This window comes from Meleagris gallopavo, chromosome 7, assembly GCF_905368555.1.
Source record: "Meleagris gallopavo chromosome 7, MGAL_WU_HG_1.1, whole genome shotgun sequence".
Classification (NCBI taxonomy): Eukaryota; Metazoa; Chordata; class Aves; order Galliformes; family Phasianidae; genus Meleagris; species Meleagris gallopavo.
In genome coordinates, this window is record NC_139410.1 from 34,974,602 (window position 1) to 34,989,339 (window position 14,738).

General features: G+C 42.4%; 1 protein-coding gene across 8 annotated transcripts in view; it reads right to left on the minus strand.

Moving 5' to 3' along the window:
• Positions 1-2,009: 2,009 nt before the first annotated feature.
• Positions 2,010-14,738, minus strand: part of CACNB4 (calcium voltage-gated channel auxiliary subunit beta 4) — a 77,181-nt gene continuing 64,452 nt past the window's right edge. For 2 of the 8 annotated variants that reach the window (XM_085227957.1, XM_085227958.1), the window contains 2 exons: positions 12,716-12,901; positions 2,010-8,922 (listed from right to left, as the gene is read on the minus strand). In XM_085227957.1, the coding sequence (XP_085084083.1) occupies positions 8,662-8,922; positions 12,716-12,901 (447 nt within the window). In that variant the 3' untranslated portion in view covers positions 2,010-8,661. Of the gene's footprint in view, positions 8,923-11,366; positions 12,145-12,715; positions 12,902-14,738 lie in introns of those variants that run through there. The other 6 variants (XR_014884336.1, XR_014884338.1, XM_085227959.1 and 3 more) reach the window with 6 other exon arrangements.

Consider the following 14,738-nt stretch of genomic DNA (forward strand, 5'->3'; position numbering starts at 1 on the left):
TTGCTTTGTGCTGGAATATTCAGTCCTTAAGAGCTGAAGAAAATAAACATCCTAGTAATGAACCGGCACATTACACCTTTAATAGCACGAAATAAACCATGCTCTGCGCCAGTAACTTTGGTAGCCATCCAGCTTGAAAATAACTAGACACAATGTGCCATTGTCCCTGGGGTTCACCTGTGTTTTTTACCAGTGTTCAGTCCCAGCAGCACTCGGCCTGCAGCCACCCCTTCTGCTGTGCCTCCACAGGGACTTCCATGTGTGCACACTGGATTTCTGTTTGCAGTCTTGGTGCGAACAGTAGGTGATCCCAAAACGCATGGGCTGGCACATGGGTTAGCTGACACAGAACTCACACACAAGAGGGTAGCAACAGGAAGAGGATAGCGAAACTCAGGTATTTTGAATCTTTAAATAGAAAAGCTCTTCCCCCTCTCCTTCCTCCCCCTCCTTCTCCCTCCTCCCCCCTCCAGGCATTTTTTCTTGATATTTTTAAGCACATTTAAGAACTGTATTTGCTTTGCCAGCACCCTGCCATGCTACCGAACTGCCAACAGCCTCTCTATAGCCAACAGCTGTACAAATGGAGCAGCATTTTGACCAGATAAGGGATTATACAGTGTATTTTAGGATCAGGAAGATGTTAAGATTTCAGCCCCTGCTTCCTTCTGGTAGTTCAGTCATAGTTTACAACATGCCTGTGGCCTGATTCAACATGTGTTTTTTTATATGCTAATGCTACTACCTGGCTGCTGTTCCTGGTGGGAGCCTTCTAGGGAAGCACTGCAGTTGGCACAGTTTGTAGTGATTACGATTATTACTCCTGGAAATTCAAAAAGCCTTTGTCAAATAGCACACAATTTGCTCCTAGCAACTGCAGAGCAAAGCTGAACATGTAGAAGAGACAGGGAGGATATGTGGCTCACAAACCTTCTACTTCCAGAAATAGATTAAACCACACAAAAGAATGTATTTTTTGCTCTATTTATTCAAAAGGCCACAAACTCTTTATTAAACAGCTTTGATTGAAACTCACATGCTAGAATCTACTTTTGAACAGTCAAAGTGACTCGATTTGTGTTTAAAATGCTGCATGTATGTTAAAGCTGATTCCCTCCATAAGCACACAGATTACCTGGTACCCGTATTTCTGCCCACAGAAGGCAGGCCCTGGGTAGGAGGGCTGCAAAGCAGGCAGAGCTGGTTCCTGTGGGTGCCAGCCAGCCTGGGGAGGCACGAGGAGCACCTGGTGGACTCCAGCAGCAGCAAGGAGCAGCAGGTGGGTACAAAGGGCAGGCAAGCAGCACAACACCCTGCTGGGCTCAGAGCCGCTCCGTGCTGTCTGGCTGTGCAGGCCCTGGCTCACAGTGCTCCCAGATCTCTTACGTGGCCACTGTGTTTTTGCTGGGTTGCTGGTTGTGCGCTTTGAAGAAAATAAGTCTGTTTGCTTCCCTGTGGAACAACTCCAAAAGGGAACTCACCCTGTAATTTCACTCCCACGACTGCTTTTCAGGTTTAGCGAAAGGTAGCATCTTTCAGTGCTTTCCTGTTTTCAGGATGTTACAACCTGGTTTTGCTTCTTTCTTAATACCTCACATTATTCTGATAGTTGCTTCTTTCTAGGAACAAGTGTTAAATTAACATGAGGTCATACTGAGGATCGGTTCCAAAGACCATTATGTTCATGAGAATCTTTCAGCATTTGGCTGAAGGATTTTGTTTCTCGATGGAGCAGTGAGATGCTACGCAGACTTCTGTGCTTCTGAGCTGTAATTATTTAAGAGCAGATAGATTTAAAAATAAACACCACTCATTTCACAGACCAGATGCACGTCTTTCTTCAGAACCTGGTTCATATTGACTAAAAATGCTAACAGGAGGAACCACTGCCAAAACCTATCATCAAACAATAAAAATGCCACAACATTCAGAACTATTTCCATCAGTGACTCTTGTGAGCACTTTCCCGGTCTTGAGTGCTGAACACAGAGACTTACAAGACTTCTGAGTGCTGTTTGTAGTTTTTGATTTATTGTAGAAAAGTTATTGTAATGCAGTTCATTTTTGTACATCTAAATCCCATAAAACAAATCCATAGAAATGAGGATACTAACAGCATGCAGTCTGCATTTTCTTTTTTAAATGATTCTGATCACAAAAATAACAACACTTTCTTTTTCTTTGAAAGCCACTAAAAGCAGAGGGAGAGCAAAGCATGCAACACTGTACACATTTGCATAGTATATTTTACCCAGCATGCCTTGTAGAATGCTACACATACAGTATCTAGAAGTAAAAACCGAAAGGGGCAAATCAGCAGAACAGAAAACATGAATTTGTGGCTCTCATTTTTGAGTAAAGGCAGCCATGTCTTTACCAAAGTGCCCCCGAACTGGCTCCTGGTGGGGCTGGGCACTGCCAAGCTGGCACTGGGAACTAGTTGGGGTGAGGAACAGATCTTCTGGGAACTGAGAAGCCCAAGGTCCGTGGTTTGCAGCTTGAGCAGTATTCACCTTTTCATTACCCCTCTGCTTCTCATGCATACATAAAACTGCACTTTGCCTGATCTTCTTCCTGTGCTGTTCTTGTGCAATTTCACTTTGTGTGCATGAGAGGAGGATCGGGCTGTTCAAATGGCAGCCCAACCTGGGCCTGAACAGCCTAACCTTGCTGCCCTTTCAGTTCTGAACGCACAGCAGTATCGGTGGCAGTTTAGGGCTGACCCTCCCAAAGCAATTCAGGTGCAATGTTCTCTCCCCCACGCCCCTCACCTGGCACACAACAGCATGCAGCACTATGGCCCCAAGAGCTCGCTGGGAATTTCATTCCAGACCTTGGGCTGCTCAGACAGGAGTGCTATGTTCATCAGTCAGATGTCAAAATCTATACACTGAATCGGAAGTTTGCTTCTGTTTATGGAATTTCAGTTCTGAGGAGGAAATCAGCAGAAATGAATACAAGATTTTGTAATTTTAAGAGGTTCTTTCTTCATTAGTTAATATGAAGTTATTGAAAAATCAAGTCATATGCAAAATGCAAGGCCTTAGAAATAAAATGCTTCAGTATCAGGCAACAAGTTAAACTGATTGAAAATGCAATAAATACATTAATGCTGGATCAAAATACCTATTTTTTTTTCAAAAACACAATGCCAAATGCAATAGTGGAATTACTGTAAATTTGTGCTATTACAAATGTGCTTCTTTTCCCTTGCTCTGTTTTTACATGATTGGCAAAATACACGATTCTGTATTGTACAACATTACTTCCTCACTATACTGATTTTCTACTGCTTATACAGAGTAGAAGCAAAAAAGGGGGTTCTGGCATTCAGTTTATTTTACTTTGTACTTCAGGAACCATTTGTAAGGCATGTGATAAGTGGTATGGGACTGTTATGGCTAGACCCTGCAAGCACTGACTCTCAGGCAAGGCAGTAATACCCACTGTGCCCAGCAGCAGGTGTTTGTAGGGCCCAGGCCACACAGTAACTCACTGCCAAGAAACCTGGGGGCCGAATGCAAGCCAGAAGCATCACTGAGACCAAGGCCATGCTGCTTCTAGCTTCACCTCTCTCAAAGGAATTAGCTGTGAATCATGAAATGAATGACACTCTCATTACTGTCTCCAGTAATTTCCGCCTCCTCCCAAACCTCTGCATGGATTCACTTGGAATGTTTCTGTGGACTTTTTAAATGGATTGTGCCATCAGGAAAAACATCTCTGTCTCCAGCTTAACAAAGGTTTTGATACAGAGCAGAATCTTCATCTCTTTTTTAAGCAAATACCTCACATGTGCTTTCAACATTATTAAAGTATCCCTGTACTTTTAAAGACATGCATACCTTTATTTTTCTGTGTAAAATAAACTGGATTTGAATAGCAGCCCAACAATCACCATTCAGATGACTGCCAGTGAAGGAACGTACTTTTGGCCTCATTTTTTCCCCCAAAGTTAAAGCTGGCTACATTACAGTGCCTCACAGTTCCTTACCCTTTGGAGAAGTCAGGTTTGAAGGAATGAGAGGCAACTGCACCAAAAGATAGCAGAACCTCATGAATCTAAACTGACATTAAAACTGTCATCCAGGAAGAAAATTCTCTAACTCCAGTGTGGTGTTAAAAAGCCAACTGGGGAATGTAACTCCATTTTATAGTAATGACTTTCAGGAGTGAAAACAGATCTGCATTACTGATATTCTACCCGATATGCATCTGATTTTTTTCTTCTTCACAGTGTTTACTTTTGCTTTAAAAAAATGAAGACCATGGAATCAAGGCCAGGCTTCACAAGTACTCAACTTGGACAACAAAATCTATCAGAGTGACATTTAAGATATTCTTAAAGCCAAAACACTAACAAAAGCCCTCATTTACTTAAATTAGCAATACTATTTTGAGAACGTTAGAGCCAGTAAAGTGATTTGGAGAGGTTTCAGAGGACTCCAGAGTACTGAGACCAAACGGGATTCAGAAGACCTGCAGTCAAACTGAACTGTAAGTGAGGGCCTGTGCACATCTCAGTTAACTGTCACTGCCTCGTTACTCCTACAGCCACCACTCCCCGTTTGCAATTTTCATTCTCACAAGTATGTGTAAACATTGTTTTAAAAGGGGCGCAGAAGGTTACCACCCCAGTCATCAAATTGAGAATAAGCTTTCAAACATAGAGAAAAACCAGTGGCACTGCTTCTCCTTGCACAAAGCCAGCAGCGGCACTCTGCGTACGGCCACCAGCAACCGCCTGCTGGAGCCCCAGAGCCACGTCCCATCCCACCTTACCCGGTGCTCCTGGGTCCAGCACAGCAAGCCAGAAACATCAGATCTAAGCCAGGGCATGCTCCAGGAGCTGCTCTTGCTCATCATGTACACAGCCTGGGGCTAAGAGGATTTCTCGAGGTACAATCCAGGTGTAGGGCCAACTGATTTTTACCAGGTCGAATGTTTAGAAAGCAATCATAGAACCTGGCCCGCTGTTTATAAACTACAATTTTATACAGAATAGCTTTCACTGTGTTCCTTTGAACAGCAATTTCATAATCTACTCACTGCAGAAATATAGCCAGTTGTGAGCTGCACATCCCATGGGACAAATGTTCAGCTACGTAGCCACTAAATGAACCCGTACATCTGCTAAATACAACCTGCCGAAAAAGAAATATTGTAGGAATTTAACAATGAATTGTCTTTAAAGTGCCTTCAAGAGTTTGAAAATATTTTAATTCATCCAAAACATACGAATGCACCGCCTTATATTGTCTTTAGATGTTAAGACTGTCATATCGCTTTCAGTGGCTGAGCTATTGTTAGCCCAAGTCTCCTAATGAAAAAAACATCAGGTAACAAAAAAGCCATCTAAAATTCTCTCTGTAAGCCAGAGCCTAGGAACAGAACCCCGACTTTTGCTTAATAATATTTTAATAATAAGAAGAAATGGTATGAGGACTGGAAAGTTACTCGTATTCATTGAGGAATACACGAACTTCACAGCTGTATACAGCAGCATTGCATAATAAATCACAATACAGCTGCCTAGCACTGCTGCAGTTCTAATACAAACACTATGAGTTAACATGTCCTGATCAACATTGCAGCTTTTAGTGTTTCCTAAAAATAATTTATTGTGTAAAATGAAAGAGTTCCAGTAGCTCGTATCTAGAATAAATTAATCATCTATTAGCATGTTCAGTATATTTGTGCTTAAAGATATACCTGTCTTCAAAGAAAAAAAGAAAAAACACCAAGCAATGAGATCTGCTGGACCTTTTGTAACTGATTTCTTATATTTAAAATGGAGTGGGCAATGGGAGCAAAGAGGGTAAATTAATTACATACAATAGTAACCTTAAACCCATCTAATAAAGGATCTCAATGGGCTCTTCCAAGACAACAAGTAACGTCCCTCGCAAGCTTGTTTCTGTTAGAACAAAGAAAGTTGTTTTGGCACTTCAGATGCTGCAGATGGAATTTATGCCTATGTGTTGTGTCGATCTTTCCCTTTACTAGCATGACATGGAAGACTTAAAAACAAGGCTCCAAAAGGCTCTAGAAATAAATGCCATTTTTGTCTAGGAAATGATAAAGCAGTAACCTTGTTTACTAGAAAATATATGCAGGTGCTTCACGGCTACCTGCCATTAAAATGCAAATATCTTCAAGCAGTTAAATGATCGGATCCCTAATGCTACTACAGAATAAAGATAAACAGCTGTCTAATCTAGCTTTATACATCTCAGTGCATCCTTTGCAATTAATACTTTAATGCACACAAACAAGAAACTTATTAAAGCTTATAGAAAATATGTTTTGCCTAATGCCTTCTTTCTCATGCAGGTATGTGTGCTGTACATGTAACAAAGATTTGTAAAAATTACTGGAGAATGCTCCACTGTGCTATAGCAGAAAATATTAGAGAAGGCAGCTGTAGCTACCATTCCCAGACCAGATCTTGCTGTGCTTTCTCAACCTAAATGCACTTTTGGAATCTGTGAGCATTCAGCTGGAGAAAATCCAACAGGATCAGGTCTGTCATACCCATTCTTAACTCTTGTTACTCTAATGGATGCAAGTATTTAGTATTTCTTTTCTTGGCAATGGTCCACTTGAATCATCCAGTAGTGTTTAAGGTTTGCCTCTGAGGCAGTAGAATTGTTTAACAAATCAGTCATGCATCCATGATCTTCTAATGCTGCTAGAGATGTACGTCATTTTTGGCTGTACCAGATAGGAGATGGATTACTTTTCTCATTTTAACATCAAGAAGATAACCAGGCTCAGTGGAAAATATCAGTGATCTTTGTTAACTGGCCCAGAAAGTGGAAGAAACCATAATAATTAGGAAATTCTCTTCGTGCTACATGCTCTTAAAGCCCACCCTGGGGAAGATACTCAGATACAAAAGTCAATGATCCTCATCTTTGAAAAAACTTTTGACATGAACCTGCATACAAAAATGCACGTCCAGCATAGTTCTGTCAATTTTAGAAAACATGCAGTGTGGAACTTCAGGAGTCTCTGCTTACAGACATTGCTGTGTTGTACAAAACTGCCAGTTATGCTGTTTCAATCGTATTGGATCTAAGGCTTCACTGATGATGTAAGACATAAGGTCTACTCACAGACATTGACCTATTTAAAAAAAACTGAAGACTCAGTAGGTGAAATAGTGATCAATAGGAAATAAGGCAGCAATATCTCCAAGGATTTATCGTAGTTCTTTGAATTAAAAATGTCAGCTCTACATGTGAGCGATTATTTTCTGATTCTCCATTTTTATTGCATGCTAATTCTTATGAGTGTATTATTTCCACTTTTATCATTTAGGAATCCTTAACCTCCCCCGTTTCCTCAGATTTCACTACTGGGATTGAAACTGACGTTCTTCTGGAGAGTTCGTGTGCGATGCTGGAATTTTCAGACATTCAGAGACAGATTTTGAAGGTTGCAACATGCAGGTACTCAGATGGACTGGAGTGAAGGTACTCTACACACTGGGTTGGAAAAGTAGCATTTTCCATTTAAAAAGGCAGGATACTCAAAATGGGAGAAAAAATATTATGTGTCTAGGTACCAGCTTTGGTACTCCTACCCCCTCCTCCTCCTCCTACTACATTTGCCCCATCACTGGAGGCATTCAAGGCCAGGCTGAATGTGGCTCTGGGCAGCCTGGGCTGCTGGTTGGTGACCCTGCACATAGCAGGGGGTTGGATCTGGATGAGCATCGTGGGCCCTTGCAACCCAGGCCATTCTGTGATTCTACGATTCTATGATTTTGGGACTACTAGCTGTATTCAGGTAAACAAGAGAGAGAGGGGAAAAAAAGACTATTCTCAACCTCTAACCACACAAACTGTCCTGAAGTTTGTTCATTTTTCTGTTTCTGTTTCCCCTTGCCGTGTCATAGCTCATCACTGCTGACCCCAGCACAAAAGTCAGTACTGGCTAAACTAAAGAAATCATTTTGTTGCAACACTCATGCCAGCTTTAAAAATAATTTCAAACTGGAAAGTATTTTGTAACTGCTGCAATAATTTGTCATTTTGGCACTCTCAACAGTTTACATTTGGTTTGTCTGAAAAAGCCATTCTGGAAGTAAGTAGTTAGGATAAAATGCTTTTATTCTAACTGTAAATGTAAATTGAGCTTCCAGCAAACAAATACTGTAGCTGGCTTTCCGGCTTCTACTGGTTTCTAATTTTCAGATTCTTCATTTTTATCTTTTTCACTTGATTGCAACATGCTCAGGTTGACTTTCCAGTCAATTCACCCAAATTCCAACAGGAATTGGTTTATAAATTGGTTCCAACTGGAACTGGTCATTTGGAATTTCCAGCACAGGAAATTACTTTATAAGTGCCTCAATAATAACCCTAAGTTACAAACTGATGTGCCTAATATCTAACGATGAGAAAAGGTATGGCTATAAATGTAAATGCTCTACTAAAAAAAAAAAACAAAAACCAACAAAATGCAATCTATATGACAGGGCATAAACGTAAGGGCATGATAACTCTTTTGTCCCCTACTTAACATCAAATGACAGCAGAGTGTAACCTCAGTATAACCGCATTACATCTGCCAAATTAAGGTGAATTGCTTTTCCTAGCTACGTTATGGCAAGTTATCAACTGATGAACACTGTTTTTCCCCAGGTTCTTGAACTCAAAGCCTGTGTCGTGAATCATGGCTATATCCTCCAGGGGATCCTCGGTTCCTATGGGGTTTGTAAGTGTCCTGGTATGAGTCAGAGTACTCTTCTTCCACTAGAGGATAGTGATCTCGGCTGTGTTGGGAACTGGAAGACAAGCGGTTCCTGCTCTTCCGAGCCCTTTCGTTGTGATAATTTTCATCTGAGGTCATGAGACTTCGTCGCTCAATTGGAGAGTTCTCTGTAGAATGGCTGCTGTGCCTCATACGCTGGCTCTACGAGTATCAAAGAATCCAAGCGTTAGCACAAATAAAGAGGATTGGGTATTTTTAAGCTAGTTTTGAAACTTTATTCTGAGGTCTTTCAAAATCCATCCACTTTTGTGAAATTCATTTTATATTAAAACCTGTATGCTTACAGGAATGTGTTACAAGAATAGTTTGGTTCCTAGAGCTGAAAGCAGACCAAACATGGTATTACAACGTGTATCTTACAGCATTCACCACCTTAAATATTACAGATTGCTTAGCATGAAAAGTGAGCTGATGTATTCAGCATTTATCACCTTTCTCTGATCATGAACATAGTCACATTCATGCTTCTACTCTGCTTAGAAACAGTTTGTCACAGGTTTACGGATTTTCAGAAAGCAGCTGAAGAAGGTTTTTTCTCCTGTTGTTTTTAAAGGTTCAGCTCTCTGAGCTCTCTGCAAAAAACTTCACATGACCCAGTAAGTGACAGCAGCTAACTGGGCAGCAAAGTGATAGTTAAAACGTTAACAAATTCTTCCAGCTAAAATACAGTATTTTAAGTAAGTTAATGAGCTTCTTCTATCCTCACATTCCCAAAATGATGTATTACATTTATGACATAAAAAAAAAATTGGTTCATATATTTTGCCAATGAAATGGCACTCTGAAGGGGTCTATGCAGACAACAATCCGGTTTACTGCCATCACATTAAGCCTCTCACCCATACAGCTCAGAACAAAGGTGGTCTGTGCTTTCCTTTCCTGAGATGACACAGTCACTGCTCTGATCCTGGCACTGCCAGCAGAACACTGCTATGATGGCTGCAGCCCTATGGCCTCAGGTTCACAGGCACACACAGCACTGTCTGCTCCTCTCCCTTCTGAAATTTCGGGCAAGGCTCTCCGTGCTCTAAAACCTTCCTCCCATTGCTACGTCCTCTCTGTGGCAACTGTTAAACTGCATAATTTATAACAAAAGGATTGTCTGCATGGGGAAGTAACCCTGCAGACAGGTGTACATTACAGCACAGCAGATAGGATGTCTCATCTCTCAGTGTGGATCGATGCTACCAAGGTTATCCACTGAGAGACTCCACGTAGTGAGCTGACACAGAAAAGCTGCTGATCTACAAATTTGTGCTTAATTACGGGGCAGCAACTTCTATAATGCCTTGCCCAAGTTTTCCTTGCAGCATCATGTCTTAGTAGTGTCTGTATATAAAAGTCTATATATTTTCTTCACTAGTGAGCTGCAACTTTAACTACCTCTGCTCGTGTTCTCGTTCCTCCCTGCAGTAATTTCTTCTCTGGATGCAAATTGTTATTTTCTTAAAACCTTTCAGTCTTTATTGTGATTGCATAGTCATTCTGATCCCACTATTTCCCTCTTGAGATGTGTAACCATGGCATAAACCTGGTGTGGTTACATGCTGCTGTTATATCCCAAATTACATTTGATCTGGTAGCACTGTCTGCATGACATTGCCTTCAGTAATTGACTTAAAATGCCTCTGGAGCCTAAGGAGCACTTATCCCCATGACCTGAACTGCAGGATGCAAGTCTGTTCATCAGAATCAGGATGAACTGCATAGGTTTAGACCTAACCAGAGCTCGACCACAAAGGCTAACCACTGGCCCCAGCTGGCAGTGACAGTTTACTCATCCTGCTGAGGCCTGCAAATACATGTGAGCATCCCCATCACTCCCTGCTAAGCAGCTCACAGCCAAGGACCAAGTGACCACAGGCTTTGGAAGGTGTACCACACACCTGTAATGGGACACACCTGGGGCTGCTGGCTTTCCTCTGACTTAGCTGTACATATGCCAATTACTTCATCCTGATGACCTTCATGAAGCCCAAAGGTTCAATTAAATTAGAAGCTTCAATCACAATAAACTATACTCCAAGTGACAACTGAGTGAAAGAGACACCCCCAAATCCTGATTGGGTAAAACACAAACAGATTGCCCCAGCAAATCTGCATCAGCTTCAGGTATGACTGCTGTAAAAAGCTCGGGGGCTTTTAGTATTTGGGGCTTCTGGTATTTGGTTCCCTGAGGTATCAAGAGAGGAGAAGTCACCAGGCATATGAAGTATGAATTCTTAAATAACCATAGGCACCAAAGCTAGTTTGGGTCCTAGGATTTGTGTGAGGGCTTTAATCACCACCATGACATCAGAACATTTACAACTGAAACAAATGCTTCCAAAGGCTGGAATTAGCACACATCCTCTCGGTGGGTAAGCACTTCCAATGGTGGAAGTCTTCAAGTCAACCGTGTAAACACCCCCAAATTCTCGAAATGGGCCTGAGTGCTGGAGTAGCACTGAGAGCCACGTCCTGCAGTGCTCAACTGGGCATCATTCACTCAGGGAGAAATTTACCCCTCTGCAGAGAACTAGCACCATTCAAGTCCCAGCTAAGCCTTCACAATGAGGGTGAAGTGGGGATTAGGTGATGCATACCTTCAGCCAGCCCACTGCACAGGGGTGATTTTCATCTTCAGTGTGAGTTTTCCCTAAGTAAATGGAGCAACATTTCACAGTCACTGCTGGTGTCCATTGATCAGAGAGAAATAAATGCCTGAAAAAAATTCTGTGGATACACCCAGTTTTCAAAATGAAACTGAAGAGGTGACAGTTCTACAGATGGTATTTTATTGTCATGACGGGATGGAAAACTGAAATTTTAAGGCAAGTGAAAATGGAAACAACATTTTACATGTGTGCTTTATTAGTAACAAACAGTGCTTGTGCGTTCAGCCAGTCAGGAAACAGTGGCTTACTGAGCCTAATAAAATCAAGCACGTCATTAGAAAGGTGAGTACCAAACACCATGCACCTTCATGAAGTGCCATTCCCCCACAGAAAAAATAGCTTCATTTTCATTAGAAACACTCAACAATGAGTCACCTCCTTCAAAAGCGTTACCTGCTTCCAGACATTCTACAAGCAGAACAGAGGTTAAATTTGTCAGGTGAATTATTCATCAAATCTCATTTGCTCAATCTACTTTTGACATACATTAGAAGGTGCACGTTCCTATGAAGTCACACACACACAAAACACCTTCTGAAATGCTCAGACTTTAGAGTTCACTACGGTCCTGATCTTCTCAAGCATTCACAACTATTACTTCAACAACACGTTCTGTTTTCAAACTTAGTAAAGCACGTACTTCTCGTTAAGGACTATTTACATGCCACGTTTGAAGTGTCAAAGTTCAGCCGTTTTTGAGCTATCCCTGTGAAGAAAAATGGTCAGAATTTTTTTTCAATGGGTAAAAAATGGAAATTATTCACACTCAAAGAACTCAAAAGGTGAAGGCATTCTGCTGACACGAGACAAGCACGGATGTTCATCACCCAAATGCGAATGCTTTGTGAAGTTATGAGTTAGAAAATGGGACATTAGAGAAACTGTTCTTCCCAATTACTGCAGCCACGAGCTCCACTACTGTGCCACAGTGTATTCTCAATCTGAGAGCATCCCACTGGCAATGGCATTTTTTCCAGATTAAAAAAATGCCATTTTTTAATATGGCCATGATACCACTTGCCAGCAACGTGTGCAGCCGTTTTATTTCCCACTTAAGCCAGAGCTGTCCCAGTGCTTCAGCTGTGTCTGCGCTGACTATGGGCCTCCAGCTTGCAATCTTGCTGCTGGCTGTGGCCAAACAGCAAAGAGTTGACACTGAAGCACGTAAAACTTACGCTATACACAACACAGTACACCATTTTCCCCCCAAAATTAAAAATAAAATAACAAAATACTTGACCCGTGCTGCTGTTTGGAGCTGAAATGTATTTTCATACCTGCAGTCCAGAGATCGCAGCAGGGTATGGGGACAGTGCAGTGGATCCCAGGTTTCGCCCAAGAAGAGGAGTCATGGGTGTGCTACTGGTGGTGTGTGTAGCACGCCAGTATGCCTCCAGGTATTCTGCCAAGTGTTCGCAAGCATCTTCGAGCTGGTTTTCATCCAAAATTACATCAAACATTTCCTGATCACAACAACAAAGCGTGGTTCATTACAACGTTATGGGTGAAGTGAAAGAGGTGTTAAAACAATTCTCATCATGCTAATACTTTAGAATTAAATAAATAGCAACCACAGCACAGCAAGTGCAAAGCAAAGTGACACGAGTGGGCTTGTTCAGCCTGGAGAAAAGGCGGCTGAGGGGTGACCTCATTGCAGCCTTTCAGTACCTAAAGGGAGCCTTTAAATGGGAGGGGAGTCAACTCTTTGAAAGGGTAGATAACAGCAGGACAAGGGGAAATGGTTTTAAGTTGAGGAAGATTTAGGTTGGATGTCAGGGGGAGGTTATTTGCTATGAGAGCGGTGAGATGCTGGAACAGCTGCCCAGAGAGGCTGTGGATGCCCCGTCCATCCCTGGAGGTGTTCAAGGCCAGACTGGATGGGGCCCTGGGCAGCCTGGGCTGCTATGAAATGTGGAGGCTGGTGGTCCTGCATGCGGCAGGGGGTTGGAGGTTCATGATCCTTGAGGTCCCTTCCAACCCAACCATTCTGTCATTCTGTGACCCAACGCCAAAGCTCTCCCCTCAGTGAACTTCACCAGACACTGTGGGGCCCAGCATGCCTGAAGGCACAGGACTGCAGCAAAGAGTTTATTTTGCTCAAAGCGCTGTAACAGAAGACAGGAACTAAAGCAATCTGTCAGAGCAACACTGGGACACTTTAAATTGCCTCTCACATCCCAGTTGGAATGCGTTTCTGGAGTGAAGCACACTCAGCACAGCATTTCACACCATGATGGCAGTGCAGAGCAGGGCTCTGCCGAGGCACAGTGCAGTGCCACTCAGCACCTCTGCTTCTGCCAGCTATCTGCACGGCCCCACGCCTGTCCTCACATCCACAAGTCCATGCAGGTCACACCTTTTTCAATTCACCCAGGATCATTACTGAAGCATTAATGCAAATCCTGGCATTTTGCCTCAGGCCTTTTCAGTGCAAAATCCCAGAGGAGTGTTTCCTGGTGAGCACAGAGGGATTCGGTGCCACGAGGCTCTGTGCTACCCAAGGAGCCAAAGTACACTATAGGCAGAAATGATACAGAACCACAGAGTCCTCAAGAAAAAGATAAATGTATCTTCAGCAGTGAAATGCTGTACGTCATCTACATCTTAGCTCTCTCACCTCCGTGGAAAAAAACTATTGTGAAAACATCACAGGAAATGAGAAGTGCAGGTGGTGCAGGAACTGCTACAGCCCACACCATGCTGCTCTGCCTTGCACAGTCACAGACCTGTCCTAAGCTCATTTCTCCAGGATAAGACTCAAAAGTGCAAGACCTTCACTTGCACCTACCTGCTGCCTGCAAGTCTGCTCCAGAACTTCAGTTAGCACTACAACTTTGATATTGATTTCCTCTTCCTTATCAGTGTGGTAGAGAAATGTTTGCTCCTCTGCCAGCAAGTGCTTAACACTCTTTCAGTGTTAAGATCCACTAACCATGGGTATTCAACCTTTGGGTTTACCTGGGCCATGCTGAGTGAAGAGGAATTGTCTTGGTCCATATATAGGTCTATATAGGTTGCTCCGAAAGTAATGCCTCCTATTTATTCCCATTGAAACAACAACAGTTACAAAGAGCACAATAACACTATTTGACAGAGCAAATTCTCAGCTATAAAACACTATTTTCCAACAGTCACCACCATTAGCTCTGCATTTTTGCCACAAGAACAAGAGCCTGCACGCCACACTTGTAGAAGTCAGGCCCACTGTTGCTGTCACCACTGCTGAAATACAGCAACCCCACAGGTCAGTCTCTATAGAAGTTCACAAGCATTGATGAATGTCAGTAGGTGCCATGTTTC